We start from the raw sequence: 13831 nt of genomic DNA on the forward strand, positions 1-13831 counted from the left end.
AAAAGTCTCCATTCACAGAAAAAATTATCACTATTTTCAATAGGGAAAAACTACCAAATTATCAAAACAGGAACTAAAACGTCTGCACCCTGGGTCACTGCTTACCTAGAGGAAAGAAGCGAGGGGTCCCAGCGTAAATTTTGCCAAGGAGGACGATCTTGAGACTAAGAGCGTGCATTCTGTCTGGTGAGCTCAATGCTACACTTTCGTTCAATTCTGTAAGAAAGAGACATGTGAGTAAAACCACCAGTTCTTTCCCAATGTGAAATATTTATGCTGCTATTGTCTTAAGGTTTGTGCCCCTAAATATTCACTGAGATTACTTTTGGTATAATCATCCCTCCACTAAATATGGTTGCCTTCCACTTACTTTTTACTGACATAGTTTTCACAGGCCTTAGAAATATTACCTATTACTTATATTCTTCTAGTAAGTTGTTACATAATATATGCTAATTGATCTACAATTAAACACTTACCTTTCTCTATGATATCTTGCCAAAGTGTCTGCACCAATATGGGATCTGAATATCCAGCACAATGAATTATTGCAAGTTTACACTCTGCAAGTTTAAATGGATCAGCAAATTCCCCATAAAGCTGTAGAAGGAAATATGAAAATTAAACATCCAACCAGAATTGAACTGTTTTAGAGACAGAATACACTTTCAAGTTTAAAAATAACCAAATATTCAAGATACTGTATCTAAAATACGTAAATTGAAAATCCTGTATACTTCCAAACAAAACATACACATAATGGCAGTCCTCTATACTTATGTCTCCTCCTCAGTATCATTTTAGATTTAGATTCCATATGTGAGCAAAAACATACCACAATTGCCTTATACTTTAATTTTCCTTGGTCAACATGATCATCTCTAGTCCCATCCACTTTCCTATAAATGATATTTTTCCTTGTGTCTGAATACTCAACTATGAACACAGGTATACACCACATATACATTTTCTTTATAAATTAATTTCAATGACTGTGTAACTAGACTGATTCCATGGCTTTGCAAGTGCCACACTAAACGTGGGTATGCCGGAATGTTTCCTGTATGTTGATTTGCACTACTTTGGATATATGCTCAGGAGTGATGAAAGCACTTTTTACACCACCATCTTCACCAGCACTACCTTGTCTTCTTGACAATTGCCATTTTGACTGGGATGAGATGGAATCTAATGTGTAGATTTTTATTTCCTTTGTAGCTACGAATTTGAACATTTCTTCAAGTCCTTATTAGCCATTTATACTTCTTCCTCTGAAAACTCTATTCAATTCATGTGTCCATTTATAAACTGGATTTTTATGCTTTTGGTGTTTAGTTTTTGAGCTCTTTGTATATTCTGCACATGACTTCTCTATCTGTTGGATAGCTAGAAAAGATATTTCCCAAGTCTTTGGATTGTCTCTTGATTCTGGTGATTGTTTCCTTTGAAGATTTTGAATTTGATGCAATTCCATTTCTCATTTCTTGTTCTTACTTGCTGGGTAATGGGAGTTCTATTCAGAAAACTGCTTATGCCTGAACCTTCCAGTGTTTCACTATGTGCTCCTATAATAAGTTTAAAGTTCCAGACCTTGTGTCAAAATTTGATTCACTTGATTTAACTTCAGTACATGAAGAGATCTAGAGTCTAAAGTCTTCTACATGTAGATAAGGAGTTTCCCTGCTCCATTGGCTGAAGAGGGTGCGTTTTCTCATGTATGTTTTTATTTGCTTTCTCAGATGGCTATAACTGTAAGAGTTAAATTCTAGGGATTTGATTCTGTTCCATGAGTCATGTCTGTTTTTGTGCCATTACCATTCTGTTTTGCTTACTGAAATTGTGTAAAACCTTCATTGCTCTTTTTTTCTAAGGACTACTTTTGCCATTTTAGGTCTTTAATCTGTCCAAATACATGTAACAATTGATTTTTCTATTTCAATACTGGTGTGTAGGAATTTGTGTTTTCATTTTCATTAAATTCAAAAAGCTTTGTTATTTTCCTTGAGTTCTTCAGTGAATCTGGTTATTTCAAGAATATACTGCCTCGTCTCCACGTGCCTTAATATTTTTAGCATTTTCATTTATTATAAATTTCCAGTTTTACACCATTGTGGTCTGATAAATTACAAGGGACAATTTCAATTTTCTTATACTTGTAAAGGATTGATTTAAGCTAAAAAATATGACATATTTTGAAGAAAGTACATAGGCTTCTAAGAAAATGTACTGTGCCCCTGGGTGAAATGCTATGAAGTATCAATTAATGCTGACACTTCTTGGTTGGTTTTTCATGTGGATGACCAGTTAGCAAGAGTTGAAGACTCCCACTATTGCTGTGTTGGAGTCTACTTGTGCTTGTAAGTCCAGGTATGTTTGTATTTGTTTATAAAACTAACTATGTCCACATTTGGTGTCTTGTATATTTAATACCTGTTATCAGTACTTGCTAAGTTCTTTCCTCTCTTAATATGAAGTGACTGTCTCTTAATTAATTTTAATTTGAAGTCTGATTTGTCAGTTATGAACATAAGTACTCCTACCTTCTTTCTTGGTCCATTTGCTAGCAAAAAAAAGTCTCTTTCCATCCTTTTGGTTGGGTCTTGTTTTTTAATCTAACCAGCCACTTTATTTATTTATTTATTTTTGGCCAGTCCTGGGGCTTGGACTCAGGGCCTGAGCACTGACTGTCCCTGGCTTCTTTTTGCTCAAGGCTAGTACTCTGCCACTTGAGCCACAGCGCCACTTCTGGCCATTTTCTGCATATGTGGTGCTGGGGAATTGAACCCAGGGCCTCATGTATACGAGACAAGCACTCTTGCCACTAGGCCATATCCCCAGCCCCTAACCAGCCACTTTATGTCATTTAATTGGAGAACTGAGACCATTAACATTCAATGTTAACACTGAGGGTATGGCAAAAAGGTATTATCTCATAGTCACAATCTTAGATACTCAGGAGACTGAGATCGGAGGATCGTGGTTCAAAGCAGAAAAGTTACTGTGAGATTCTTATCTCCAATTAATCACTGAAAACTAGGAGTTGCGCCGTAGCTCAAAGTGAACCAAAGAGCTCAGGGATAGTGCCCAGACCCTGAGTTCAAGCCCCATAACCAACAACGAAAAAAGTAAATGTAAAGCATGTAAGTTTGAGAAATAAGGTGACCCATTATACAGTTTTACTTGCTTTGTTATTACCTTAGTTATGTCCATTAGCTCAGAATCCAACTGAGAAACTGCATCTTGCACAGAAGAATGATGAGAATACTGCTTTTGTAGTGTTTCTTGTATTTGAAGTTGGATCCTAGCAACCTATATTGGGCAGAAAACAAGATGTCTTAATTTCCTTCTGATAGGTACTTCATGACAAGTATTTGAAGACATGAGTTCTAGCAACCAAATTTAAATTTACTAAAATTAAAATGTATAAATACAGATCTCTCCTGTAAAAGACTAGCATCACAAGAGCCTCTATCTTGATATAAAAAATGTTACAGAAAGTACTTTATAGCAGAAAACCTTGTCACCAATATCAGTGTTTCCTATGATTATAGCCAAACAAATGTCTAGATTGGACTTCCCAGCTGCTTATACAAGAAGTACAGTATATGACTAAGTTCATTTCAAGAAATAAGAGTAGAAGCAAAGTATTTTATGTCAGGATTCTGATTCTGAAAGAAATACTAACTTCTGCGGGGATGTAGCTCAGTGGCAAAGCACTTGCCTAGCAAGTGCAATGTCCTGAGTTCGATCCCCAGTACCAAAAAAAAAAAAAAATACTAACTTCTATAAACCTATTATTTATCTATGAAAGATAGAAAAGTAAAGCATCTATGTGCTATTCTATGTGGACATAGCTTAAATATCTTTACAACTTACTTCCATTTTTTCTTCTAATTCATGAAGGAATTCACCATCCGCAGCTATTGATGATATTGCAGTGGAACTTTTGGCACTAAGAATGGCTCGAGCAATATATTCTAGTCGTTGTTGAAGTGAAATTTCTGAGCTAAAGGAAAAGTCTCAATTTTAGTTACATGATTTCTCAAGAACGTGTCAACTATAAGATATTCTATTTTAAACCAAGTGGACATAAAAGGCCATATGAAGCACAAATTACTAGACTTTTTCCAAAGAATTAAATTATTTTAGAGTTTAAGGTCAAGTTGTAGAAAACAGATACTTACATTCTCATCTAAAAAGTCATTTATTTTCAAACTTCAGAATATGAAAACTCACATTCTAACTAGATGTGGGGCACATGCCTATAACCCCACAAGCAGGAAGGCTGAGGGAGGAGAATCTTGAGTTCAAAGCCAGATTCAGTTTGAAAATAAAAAATAAGGGCAGGGGAGGGGGATGGGAGCAAGGGAAAGCACTAGAATTACAGATGTGAGATTCTGATGCCTAGCTTAAAATGGGCTTTATTTACTCAGAAAAGGATCTGCCTTTCACCACAAGTATATAGGTTATACATATGCATAGTTACTATAGTGCTACACTTTAAAAAAGGAATCAAGGGCTGGGGATATAGCCTAGTGGCAAGAGTGCCTGCCTCGGATACTCGAGGCCCTAGGTTCGATTCCCCAGCACCACATATACAGAAAACGGCCAGAAGCGGCGCTGTGGCTCAAGTGGCGGAGTGCTAGCCTTGAGCGGGAAGAAGCCAGGGACAGTGCTCAGGCCCGGAGTCCAAGGCCCAGGACTGGCCCCCCCCCCCCCCCCCCAAAAAAAAGAAAACATAAAAAAGGAATCAAATGAGAAAGTTTGTTCCTGTTTTTTCTAAAATAGGACGAGTTAGTTAATTAATACTGGTCAGTCCTTGAGGCTAAACAAAAAGTACTCTACACATTCAGGAGTTCTGTTATTAACATTTATTTATTAATGAATTTAAGTTACATAAAGTCTGATGTTTGATGGCTCCTGACAGAAAGGAAAAAGTAATGCAATAGTTGAAGAGTATTATTACTGTGGAAAAGACTGTGAGAATAAAAAGTGGATGTATATGGCATCTCACATGGAGAAGAAAGTGAGTTAAATATATGGAGGTAGGGGCTGGGAATATGGCCTAGTGGTAGAGTGCTTGTCTCACATACATGAAGCCCTGGGTTCGATTCTTCAGCACTACATAAATAGAAAAGGCCAGAGTGCTATAGCCCAAGTGGTAGAGTGCTAGCTTTGAGCAAAAAGAAACCAGGGACAGTGCTCAGACCCTGAGTTCAAGCCCTAGGACTGGCAAGAAGAAAAAAAAAACATATTATATACATACACTGAGATAATGAATGCTCTTAAAAGTTACAGTAAAAAGCTAGCCACCAGTGGCTGGGGATATAGCCTAGTGGCAAGAGTGCCTGCCTCGGATACACGAGGCCCTAGGTTCGATTCCCCAGCACCACATATACAGAAAACGGCCAGAAGCGGCGCTGTGGCTCAAGTGGCAGAGTGCTAGCCTTGAGCGGGAAGAAGCCAGGGACAGTGCTCAGGCCCTGAGTCCAAGGCCCAGGACTGGCCAAAAAAAAAAAAAAAAAAAGCTAGCCACCAGTAGCTCACATTTATAATCCCAGCTACTCAGAAGGCTAAGATCTGAAGATCACAGTTTGGAGCCAGCAGCAAGGTCTGTGAGACTCTCATCGCACCCCCCCCCCCACCCAAAAAAAAAAGAAGTGGAGCAGAGTACTAGTCTTGAGCACAAAAGCTCAAAGATAATATCCAGGCCCTGCATTCAAGTCCCAGGACCAGCATCAAAAAAAGAATGATAAATTTTTGGGAAATCAAAGAAAAGCATTTGATAGAACCTGTGAAATCTGGATGTAACTAAGCCCTGTCTTCATATTTCACAATGAGAATACTATGTCATACCTATGCATGTCAGCCAATTTGGACAAGACACGAGCAGCATTACTGAAACTTCTGTTCTTCTCATAATACCTCCAGAGCAAATCCATGTAACGAACTTTGTTTTGGTCCACTTTGGCCATTCGGACTAGATGTGGCTCCAGAAATGGTGAAGCAATCTAGAAATTGTACAATTACTCAAAACTACAGACAACTGTAATTTTGCCTTATTTCATGAAAACAAGCAAAATTATAATCAATACATAAAAGGGAGAGAGTTTCACAATATAAATGATTTTTGTTTTGCCATAATGAAGAAGTTCCTATAAAAATTTCATCAGGTTCATGAAAATAATTGACTATAAAAGTGCAAATTCTGCTCAAGTAGAAATAATGTACCAGGCCCTTAGTTTCCTCCCACTAGGAGGTGAGGAACTGAAACCAACAGGTAGTGATTATTTTACTCAGCTATTGGAACACAGTTACTGGATTTCCAGACTCAGAGCTCACATGCATCCTTGTTATCATATGCTATGTTTTCATTTTAAAGATCAGAGAACACAAACACAGTGACTTAATGGTAGAAGGAAAACAAAGTTCAGATCTCCAAATTCATAAAACAGTAACTTCTACTTTACAATATAAGTTATCTTAATAAAAATATGATTCAACACTAACATTAAAGTACATATGTACGTATGTATGTATTTACTAAACTCTATGTACTAACATACATAGCTTTATACTAACATTTAATGATAGGCACAGAATGAAACACTGAATTCCCCATATTGTGTATGTACTGAGATTATCAAGTAATGTTATTTGAAAATATTAGTTAAAATATAAATATATATTATGAATTAATAGGATTGCAATAAAGTACATGTAATTTCTTACCTGTAGCAGCTTATCTGCAAGGTCAGCCTGTATCAGCCAATTATAAAGAGCAATACTAAAGAGCTCATCCTTGGATCGCTGAGCCAATTTGAGCATGTGTTCAAACTAAAATAAAACAGTGAAAATTAGCATAAATAAAAATGTTTCCTGACTAGGCTTCATAATACAGTATTTCCAAATCTTTGGGTGAAAAAAATCAGATTAAATAATGCCTAACAGCAATTGCTTTTGCAAAAACAATTATACCACCACTATTAAGCAAAATTAAAAAAAAACAACAAACTGTACTTAAAGAAGGAAATAAGCCATGCCCCTTACATGATGTCCTGCTTCTTCATTACTCAGCATGTTGGGATCAGATGACAACACTGGAGGACCAGGTTTTTTTGGTACACTGGGAGACTGAGGAGCTGCCTTACTTTGATTTACTAGTTCTTGAAGTGTATCTGTAATGCATTTGTAACTGTTTAATCTAAAGAAAATGGAAAAGGAACAGATATGTTACTTATCTATAAAGCAACTAGTATATTTTATCTAAATTAAATACATATACAAATTTGAAGTATTTTGACAAATAAATGTATATATTTGTTTTAAAAATAATGCAAATCTTGGGGCTGGGAATATGGCCTACTGGTAAAGTGCTCACCTAGTATACATGAAGCCCTGGGTTCAATTCCTCAGCACCACATATATAGAAAAAGCCAGAAGTGGCACTGTGGCTCAAGTGGTAGAGTGCTAGCCTTGAGCACAAAGAAGACAGGGACAGTGCTCAGGCCCTGAATTCAAGCCCCAGGACTGGTAAAAACAAAAAAACAAAACAAAAAAAACAACACAAATCTTATGCTTTTTCAATAGGTTTGAGAAATGTTTGGTTAAACATAGAAGAGTAAAGCCATAAAATGAATGTATTGACAAAGAAAAAGTTTAACAGTTAATGGATTTCCTTTAGTAACATACACTTTTCCCTGTAACAATCTACAAATCTGTGAACATTTAAAAATTATCTTGGGCTGGGAATATGGCCTAGTGGTAGAGTACTTGCCTCATATACATGAAGCCCTGGGTTCAATTTCTTAGCACCACATATATAGAAAAAGCCAGAAGGGGTGCTGTGGCTCAAATGGTAGAGTGCTAGCCTTGAGCAAAATGAAGCCGGGGACAGTGCTCAGGCCTAGAATTCAAGCCCCAAGATTGGCCAAACAAACAAACAAACAAACAAATAAATAAAATTATCTTAAAGTGAGAAATCCTGAATTCAACTCCTAGTATTGGGCCTGACGAACGGATCTAGTGGCAAAGTGCCAGCTGAGTGAGCAAGCGGACCAATAGGAGGTCCTGAGTTCAAACCCTAGTAATGATGGAAAAAGAGAAAGAGAAGGGAGGAAGGAGAGAAAATTAGAAAGAGGAAAAAGTAACGAAGGGATGGAAGGAGAGACTAAGAGAGGAGAGATAAAGAAGAGAAACTGAAAACACTCCTCTGGTATTCTTCGGGGAGGAGTGCAAGGGTGTAACTCCGCGGAACAACTAATATAATGCTTTATCAAAATGAATGCTGGGAAGTAGAAATAAGTTGTGGGGGGGGACACAGAGGGAGCAAATGCAGTAATTATAGCCAATGTACATTATGTAAAAACTGAATATGTAACTTGAAGGTTGGGATGGGAGGGGGGAAAACTGGAGAATGATAAAAAGGGTGACAATAAGCCAAAAGCACTGCATTCATAACCTGACTATGGAATAGTAAGTGGTTACAATTCCTTAAGTCAGGTTATGAGCACTTGGTTATTTGTAGGAAAGGGTTACAATTCCATAAGTCAGATTATAATTGTAACTCCTTTATTAAACTACTTAATGCTACTACTACTACTAATAATAATTAAAATATGAAAAAAAACACCTTTCATCTAGAAAAAGAAAACAGGCAATAGTGAGAGAGGCAGGGAAACCGGCTCTGTTTTCAAATAAGGGAATCCATTAAAAAAATAATATCGGGGCTGGTAATATGGCCTAGTGGTAAAGTTCTTATCTCATATACATGAAGCCCTGGGTTTGATTCCTCAGCACCACATATATAGAAAAAGCCAGAAGTGGCTCTGTGGCTCAAGAGGTAGAGTGCTACCCTTGAGCAAAAAGAGGCCAAGGACAGTGCTCAGGCCCTGAGTTCAAGCCCCAAGACTAGCAAAAACAACCACAAATAATAACATCAATAAAGTCTCTCAAAGGCTGATAACACTCTAAGGCTTTAGTACTTACCTTTCTTGGAAAGCCTGATGCCCAACTACATCTTCTTCTGGCTCTCCATGTTTATAGAAATGAAGTCCAAGCCCCTGAGGATCTTTTTTCTCTGCAGCAGTAAGCGAAAGTTCTACCACACCCTCATAAAAACGCACTAATGGGAAAGAAAATGAACAAGGGCTGAGCATTTATTACTAAGCTGAATATATTTTTCCATATCTAGCATATAAAAACAATAATCAATCCCATGTCTCTATTGGGCACCTTAGTGAAAGTAGAACATTTCTGATAAGTTATCCAAGGAAAAGGGTCTTAATATGCCTGGAAGGCAGCTGTCAAAATATTGCTTCTTAAAAAACATTTTCACATTTAAAATAATAGAAAGAAGAGTTTCAATTCTTTATTTGGGAGAAAGGGGGGAAATTATGGGATTCAAAACACCTGTATTCTATCACATTCAATTTGATTTAAAGTAATTTTAAAGGCTCCTGGCAGTTTTGATTTTTAAAATTAGTCAAAAAATTTAAATCGTAAATTATTTAAGACAGTACTTTTAACTAGACAATGATTACAACTCAAATATCATAAAGTTACATACTTCATGCTTGATGTAGCTTCAGAAGCAAAGACTTCAAGGCCCTGTATTTGATCTGTAACATCACCAAAAAAAAGTCTCCAATTTCAAAATATCCTTGAGTCACTGATTTTGAAAAAAAAATTTGCTTCTGAAGAGGATTTTTATCATCACTTGGTTGATACATTGTTGATTTTATGCATACACTGTCACTGAGTTACTGTCCTCAGAGTTAAGTAAAAGACAAGAACATTTAGTTTCTTACCTTGTCTATACTGAACACAAACATTGGAAAGGTCCACTTGATTACTGATTTTTTGATATTCCTTTAATGATTCTCTTAACATTCTTTCTTTCTCAATCTTATTTTGAACTTGTCGGGAACGCTGAAGAAGTTCATTTGCCTAAAAGATGACAGAAACTTAAAAAATATAAAATCAAGCAGACATATGATGCTGTCAACAGAAGCTTCAGCTATGGCTAATGTTATATGTAGTTCATTATCATATAAATAAAATGCTACAAACTTACTTCTTCTTAATTTTAGGCAGAAAATTTTTGATCAAAAAAAGACTAGCTATTCTTAATTCCTCTCACAAACATGTTAGGCAAGATAGTTCTGTCTGGTAATTCTCTTGCCTAGTCAATATATTATTGGTCAGCATGCAGTCCGAGTGACACTGATTTACTTATTTTTCCACCTGTAGGAAAGGATCAATAAAAATTACCCTGTTATTTACCTAAAATCTTAGTGATTATCCTTAATTTTTAAGCAGAGAAACAAATATGTTAATTATCAAACATTTCTACATTTTCTTTATTAAAATGTTCTAAATAGTATTAAAGATTTTCTATATAAAACCTTAAGAGTTTATTTTTTAGTTTTTTATTTTTTTAATTTTCAAATTTTTTTTTTGCCAGTCCTGGGCCTTGGACTTAGGGCCTGAGCACTGTCTCTGGCTTCTTTTTTTTTTTTTTTTTTTGGCCAGTCCTGGGCCTTGGACTCAGGGCCTGAGCACTGTCCCTGGCTTCTTCCCGCTCAAGGCTAGCACTCTGCCACTTGAGCCACAGCGCCGCTTCTGGCCGTTTTCTGTATATGTGGTGCTGGGGAATCGAACCTAGGGCCTCGTGCATCCGAGGCAGGCACTCTTGCCACTAGGCTATATCCCCAGCCCCCTCTGGCTTCTTTTTGTTCAAGGCTAGCACTCTGCCGCTTGAGCCATAGAGCCCCTTCTGGCTGTTTTCTGTATATGGGGTGCTGAGGAATTGAACCCAGGGCTTCATGTATACAAGGCAAGCACTCTTGCCACTAGGCCATATTCCCAGCCCCAAACCTTAAGAGTTTAATAAGCACATGGATTTTATGAAACTACGTATTTGAACTCTTTTGTTAAATGAGGATTCTGAATCCAGGATATGTTTATTCTTTTGAGATCATATTTTGATTAAAGCAAAACAGCTCCTGATTTCTATTCCTGAATTTCATTTAGATCATACTATAAAAATGTGTAAAAAGCAGAAAAACAGGTAAGAAAGCATCATACCTTAGAACAAACTGCATCATCAGTGCTATACAGAAGTGGGCAGATGTCCTGTAAATGTGAACTAATACCATCCACAGCAGCATTGTCTCTGATGTAGCAGTTGATAAGAGAAGCAATTAATGCTCCAGTGAGTTCTTTGTCCCTGATTACAAGATCTTTAAAGGTGGTAATCTTCAGTTGCTCTTGCAATTCCTAGGAAGAAGAAATTCCTATCAAATGAGGGGAGGTGACACTGTTCACAAAGAAATGTACTCATTACCTGACTTATGTAACTGTAACCCCTCTATATGTCACCTTTACAATAAAAATAAATAAATAAAATTATCAGTATATGTGGTTCACTGGTAGAGTCCTAAATTCAATCTCTACGACTAAAAAAGAAAATGTGTAAAAGAAACAAATTCTGCAAGCTTGCATAAAATCAAAGAGTTAGAAAACAACCCCAAATATCTGTGGTACAAAGTTCTAACTCTGTAAAGGCCAGGTAGAACCCAAATTAAAGTCATGTAACATGAACTGAGTGTGACAACCAGGAAGAAACAATACCTTTGTTACATCTAAAAAAAATCTTGAGATTATGGCTAGAGATGAAACTGGGTGGTAGAACATTTATTTAGCATGTAGCAAGATTTGAACCCAAACAATGCAAATAAATAAATCTATAATCCTTGCTACTCAGAAGGCTGAGATTTAGAAATTGAAGTTCAAAGTACTGCCATAAAAAAGAATGTAATAGCTGGGTGCCAGTGGCTCATTCCTGTAATACTGGCAACTCAGGAGAATCATGGTTCAAAGCCAGCCCAGGCAGGAAAGCTTATGAGATTCTTATTAATTAACCAGCCAAAAGGCAGAAGTGGAGCTGTGGCTCAAGTTGTAGATCATGGGGCGGGGGCAGGGGCAAGGGGTAAGGGGATAGGGAGAGGGAGAGGAAAAATAAAACTGCCAGCAAAACCCCAGACTACCAATTGGATGCTAGTGAAACAAACTGTGAATCACTTTCTAACTTTGAAAAATGACACTCACAGAGTTATTCAGTGTAATCAAACAGCCTTAGAAGACATAGAAAAGTTTTTTTTTTAGGAATTGAACGTAATAACTGTTGTAGGAATCATAAGTTTAGAAAATTATCATTTTGTCATAATAAATCAAGAAAAATCTATCAGTAGATGATGAAAAAATGAGTCATCTGATTGAAAATATGACAGTAAAAAGTCAGCTACATTTGCCAGCTGAATCTAGTGATCTTATTACAAACCCTCTTGTGCCTCCTTATATAGTCCATGAACAAACCATTCAAAACCTTTAAAGAAGATGCACTCTGTGTGTGTGTGTGTGTGTGTGTGTGTTGGTACCGGGGCTTGAACTAAGGGCCTGGGCACACTGTTCATTAACTTTGTGTGCTCAACGCTAATACTGTTAATACAGCTCCACTTTGGGCTTTTTGGTGAGTAACTGGAGTTAAGAATCTCATGGACTACCTGCCCAGCTATCTTCAAACTTTGACCCTCCAGATATTCGGTTCCCTCAGTAAGTAGGATTATAGACATGAGCCAATGGCACCAGGCTAAGTTATCACATTTTTGTGTATTATTTTGTATAATGTACTAATTTTATCATAACCTAAGCATTACTCAAATCCAAGTGTAAAATTAAAATCATGCAACAACAACAACTTTGTGATCCTAGAGCAAATACACAAATTTTACCTTTTGAAGTTCTCCTACAATGATGGTAAACTGATGTTCACAAAGCAGTTTCCATAAAGCCAGAGCCTGGTATGATTTTCTCACCAACTGCTGAATTGCCTGAAGTGAAACTTTTTCACTCAGTTGAGCCTCTAATGAAAAAATGCAAGTTGTTAAGTTTTATAAAATGACATAGAATAAAACAGATTATTTTCTTTATTTCAGATGGAATCAATAGTTATAGCTGAAATTATGCTAGTGTCTTTTCTGACCTCACCAAGGGCAAGTATACACCAGTTGTTATATTTATGGTTTCATCCTCTTGCTCTGTGTGAGTCTATTTGTGTATGTATATAAAAATAATAATGCTATGTTCTTATCACTTCTTTTTACCAATTTATATACATTGACAAACTATCCCTATTGGTAAATATAAATCAAATATATTTATTTTTATTTCTGAGGTTTCTGTGATGAGAAAAACAGATTTTTTAAAAAAGTTATTAATAGTATTCAGCCAGAAAGAAGGAAATTACATTGTTTGAATTAAAGTGACTGGCTGGCACTGGAGATCAGCATGTGGAGCAGGGTAAGCCAAGCTCCAATTCCAAACATTTGAGTGAGCTATCTGACCCTCCAACCTGGAAAACACAGTGAGAATAAGGGAGGATAGACAGATGACTAAATATGGAATTAAAATTAATATTAAAAGAACCAGACTCAGACATTAAAGTTGGGAAGTACACTGAAAAATTAAAACTAGGTCCCTTCCTACACCCACTTTTAGATATTAATTTATAAGAAAAAGAGACATAAAGGGGGTTATATATAGCATGCTCATCCTAGAGTTAACTTGCAATGAGTCTATTGAAAGTGTTTCTTTTCTGAATAAACTTTCCTATCATAGCCAGGCACTGGTGGCTCAAGCCTGTAATCCTAGCTACTCAGTGGAGGCTGAGATCTGAGGATTGAGATTCACAGCCAGCCCAGGCAGCAAAGTCTATGAGACTAATCTCCAGTTAACCGCCAGAAAACTGGAAATGCCTCAAAGTGGTAGA

The 13831-nt window shown here is 36.7% G+C and overlaps 1 protein-coding gene across 1 annotated transcript in view; it reads right to left on the bottom strand.

Annotated features, from left to right (window-relative positions):
• Nup155 (nucleoporin 155) overlaps positions 1-13831 on the bottom strand; it is a 52891-nt gene that overhangs the window by 5384 nt on the left and 33676 nt on the right. The window contains exons 22-32 of the mRNA XM_048368483.1: positions 12795-12925; positions 11089-11280; positions 9810-9948; positions 8989-9124; positions 7051-7204; positions 6733-6837; positions 5857-6011; positions 3877-4006; positions 3196-3309; positions 480-600; positions 106-216 (exon numbers count right to left, since the gene is read on the bottom strand). Coding sequence (XP_048224440.1) covers positions 106-216; positions 480-600; positions 3196-3309; positions 3877-4006; positions 5857-6011; positions 6733-6837; positions 7051-7204; positions 8989-9124; positions 9810-9948; positions 11089-11280; positions 12795-12925 — 1488 coding nt within the window. The remainder of the gene's footprint in view (positions 1-105; positions 217-479; positions 601-3195; positions 3310-3876; positions 4007-5856; positions 6012-6732; positions 6838-7050; positions 7205-8988; positions 9125-9809; positions 9949-11088; positions 11281-12794; positions 12926-13831) is intronic.

This window comes from Perognathus longimembris, chromosome 19, assembly GCF_023159225.1.
Source record: "Perognathus longimembris pacificus isolate PPM17 chromosome 19, ASM2315922v1, whole genome shotgun sequence".
In the NCBI taxonomy this organism is placed as follows: domain Eukaryota; kingdom Metazoa; phylum Chordata; class Mammalia; order Rodentia; family Heteromyidae; genus Perognathus; species Perognathus longimembris.